Consider the following 4,186-nt stretch of genomic DNA (forward strand, 5'->3'; position numbering starts at 1 on the left):
ATTTAAATGATTATTTATATTGGAACAATTATTTTATTAAAGTAGTTTACTATTTAACGTTGAGTAACTTCTTTTTGGAATTCACTAAACTTTTTAACGTTGATATGATTTAACAGAATATTTGCTTTACTTTTTTTATTTGCTTTACTTATTAATATCATATATTATATTAAGATTATTTTTAATCTCTGACTGTTTTTACAAATAGGTGTACAGATAGTTGAGGCAATACATTACATACTTATTGCTGTCGTGGGGCATACCCTGTTTTCCAATTTCCATGTCAAAATTGTAAAATTTGTTGGATTTTACATAAACATTCAGATGAACCATTCATTTGGGTTAATGTTCTTTCCCTACCCTTGAAGGTTTTAAGTATCGATATAAAAGTGTATTAGATATTATTTATTATCTCCTCATTATGATCATTATTGAAGCTCTAACAGTTTTGATTAAACTCTTAATATTGCTTTAAAATTGAGTGATCTTTGATATCAGACTGTGTGATACTGTGTGATCTTATCCTTATTGAGATAGTCTGAGAGTAGTTAAAAGCCAAATTTTGTTTATTTGAAATAATTAACTATTTCATAATGAATATGTTCATTCTTGATGTTATGATAAAAACTTACAAGACAGTTAAATATTTATTAATTTAAATAATTATTTTATCAAAGTGCTTTTACTTTCTAACGCTGAGAATGTGATTTTGAACTCCACTAAAATTTGAAACCTATATTTTGGTATGTTTAAAAAGCATTTTTGCTTAACTTCAGTAATATGGTTTCCTCGTAAATAATTTTACAAGTTTACTGCCGAAAATTTTGAGTGTTCACGTAGACTTGTTTTAAGAAATGTTTTATCATTAATACACAGTAAATTTTGTCAATGACCATTACCGTATTTAATGAAATAATTAGTTTCTCTGATCCAATTTATTGCTCATTGCAAACTTTCTAATGGTTCTTTTTTTTATTTAAAAATTAAGGGCACTTATAGTATAAATAAAATAAATCATTCAATTATTTAGAAAACAATTTTATTAACAAAAAAATCATCAACAATAATAAGAACGGAAGAGACCATTCCCAGTACACATTTATAAAAACATTATCAACATTATATTCCTAAAAATAATTAACAATTATTCACTTGTAAACTAAAACTAACTTTAGAAAGTGCCAAATTTGTTTGAAAGGAGTGATTGTCCAGAGCCCAAAGCAAAGTTAGATCCAAGAGATCCATAACCAAGTCCACCTAAAATATTAGAAGAATGTATAATAAAGGTTTTTAAAATATCATTCTTTTTTTTAATTCATATCTTGAATACTCATAATAATTAACTTACCGATAGGAGCAGCACCAACAGAAATTGGGACAGCCCTCACAACTTGAACCGGATAAGGGACAGGAACAGGAACATTGTTGACTACTTGAACTGGAACTGGAGATGCTACTGGTACAGGTACTTGTTGTTGTACTGGAACAGCGACTGGTTGAGGAACTGCTACTGCTACTGGCCTATCTACTGCAACTGCAACAGGGCGGTCCACAGGTACAGCTACGGCCCTGTTGATTGTAACTGGTACTGGCCTGTTGACTGCAACGGGAACTTGTTGTGGTACAGTGACGTATATCGGCCGATCCACAGGAACTGCGATGGTCTGTTGAGATGGCGCTGGTTGGGCCGACTGTATACCAATCAGAGAATTGAGGTTCAAACCAGAAGAAACACCGCTTCCTGAACTCAAAGTTAGACCGGATGGAAGGTTCGTTGCAGGGGCAAAATTAATTCCAGAAAGGTTTATTCCTGAAGCTGTATTAACTCCGGAAGGAATACTTGTTTCAATTGGTAAGTTGAGTCCTGTAGCAATATTATTCCCCGAAGTGAGGCTGATGAGTCCGGAGCTTGCAGGAGCGAGACCTGTTCCCAAGTTCAGACCTCCCAGGATACCTCGTTTTTCGTGTATTTTCTTTTCATTTTCCGCTGCTACCATTAATACCATTAATGACAGGCAGATGATAGCTTTGAACTGAAAAGTAATTTAGTCCTTTTTTTAGATACAAAAAATGTAATCATTATTAAAATTATGCGTCTAACTAGTGTCATTTATAAAGGATGCAATCAAACATCAATCAATGTTAATAATGATTTTTGAAAAATAAAAAATATTTTTGAACCCGATATTTAGTTAGGGATTCTGGCCTAAGAGGTTGAATTTTATTCCGTGGTGAGCCAATGAAATGAAAATTTTACTTATCACTCTAGTTAAAATAGGTCAGTCATCTACAATGATGAGGTAGAACTTTTTTTTTGTTTTTGTTTTCTACTAAAAATTAAAACATAAGTTTCAGTCTAACATTTAGTTACCATCAATTTTTTCGATTATCTTTTCGACTGAAATAATAAGATACTACCAACTGTATCATTAATATTTTAATCGAGGAAAATATGAAATGGGAATTAATCTCAGGGGGCATTTGTTACATCCTCTATTTTTTCAGTATAAGGAATCTATCTCTAATATCTAGTAGGGAAACTTTTCTTATTACTCGACGATTCTAATTAGATCATTAGTCTCTAAAAATAAACTAATAAAAAAAATATCAAATAATTCAGAATTGAAATTGATAACAAATGGAATCAGAACAGTTAAAACTTTTTTTTAAAAAAAATAATATGCTGAAATTTGGTTTAGGTTTGTAAATAATTCTTGGAAAAAGAGTTTTTGTAATAGAAATAGTTCGTCACAGATAAATACTTAATTTATCATTAATTATTCCTGAAGCTGATAGCTGTAGAATAAAATAATGGGAAACTGACCATTTTAATGTTCCATTTATCCACTTTAACAGGAAGTATTAAATTACTTATTAATAATATAGCAAGCTGGAAAATATTATGAAAATAAATTGAATATTAATTGCAAAATATAGTTATTAGTAATATATAATAAAATTAAATAACTCCATCATATATGTTAATATAAAATATACATAATGATACGATAAAATACAACTAAAATATTAAAAGATATTGCAGGAGGTCGTTACCGATTTATCCATCTTTATATTATTAGTAGAGCTTGTGTGAGGTTTATTCGACAACTGGTGGATTACTGGCCTGAGTCGGTTTTTATATCTCGGGTGGTCTTGTTCATGTTTTGTATTTTCCGCCTCACCCCACTCTTGGAACTATGTAAATAATGAAAAAAAGACAAACAAAATTACGTAAAGGACTTGAAATACAAAAGTGTAATATAGAAGTATTACATAAATTTTAGGAAGTCACTGAAAATTGCGGCTCGTATCTGGTCAAAAGTTTAAGCTCAATGCAGTAAGACATGTTATTATATAAAATGTTGGAATTTGACGAACAAATTGATTGGACATTTGGACAATTCCTTTGTATACCTTATGCAATCTAAGTATTTTATGAACACAAAAATGTATCGCAATTAATTAAATATATTTGAAATTAAACTTACGTGAATATTTTAGTAAACGAACTCTTTTATTAAGATAGCGTTCGATCGAAAAAAAAATCACAAATATGAATTTTTAAAGTTAGATTCACTTCGTGTTGTTACAGTCAACAAAAATATTATCAGTTATTACTATTCAAGGTTTGATAGTTATTTATCATTTTGAGATAATTTTTAAGAATAAAACTGCTATTAGAAAACTCGAAATGTAATGAAACTTTAAATAAACAACAAATAACTAGAGATAAGAACAAACATTGATTGACGATAGGCAATAATATTACAGTTTCAATTTCAATGGTTCGAGTTAATACATTGAAAATATATTTATTTTAAGATGAAAATAGATATTAACAATATTTCTAATCAGTTACATCCAATGAATGGTCTTGATTTACTAATAACAAACCGTTTTTATAAATTGTATAATAAAATAAAATGTATACATTATGATTATTTATATTTATGTATTACTGGACCAACAATCTAAACTATATTGTTCTTTAATTTGTCACAAATAATGTCATCAATCAAGATTTTAATGTTCCATATAACCAATTTGGCCAGAACCAGATACCACTCCTTCCATGACGAACTCCCTAACCACCTAATCAAGAGAGTGAAGCAAAAAATACATTATAATCTGCACCCAAGAAGCCGCCACCTATCATCATTTCCCCGGCTATCTCTCAGCCATCAAT

At 29.6% G+C, this 4,186-nt stretch overlaps 1 protein-coding gene across 1 annotated transcript; it reads right to left on the reverse strand.

The window, feature by feature from the left end:
* Positions 1 to 1,033: 1,033 nt before the first annotated feature.
* LOC106691034 (zinc finger protein 512B) lies at positions 1,034 to 3,116 on the reverse strand. Its single transcript, XM_014436678.2, has 3 exons — positions 3,055 to 3,116; positions 1,349 to 2,033; positions 1,034 to 1,257 (listed from the first exon to the last, which is right to left on the reverse strand). The coding sequence occupies exons 1-3, from the start codon at positions 3,064 to 3,066 to the stop codon at positions 1,172 to 1,174; spliced, it is 783 nt and encodes a 260-aa protein (XP_014292164.1). The 5' UTR covers positions 3,067 to 3,116; the 3' UTR covers positions 1,034 to 1,171.
* Between the last annotated feature and the right edge of the window lie 1,070 nt (positions 3,117 to 4,186).

This window comes from Halyomorpha halys, unplaced genomic scaffold (genome assembly GCF_000696795.3).
Source record: "Halyomorpha halys isolate HHAL.00 unplaced genomic scaffold, Hhal_1.1 Scaffold2039.1, whole genome shotgun sequence".
In the NCBI taxonomy this organism is placed as follows: domain Eukaryota; kingdom Metazoa; phylum Arthropoda; class Insecta; order Hemiptera; family Pentatomidae; genus Halyomorpha; species Halyomorpha halys.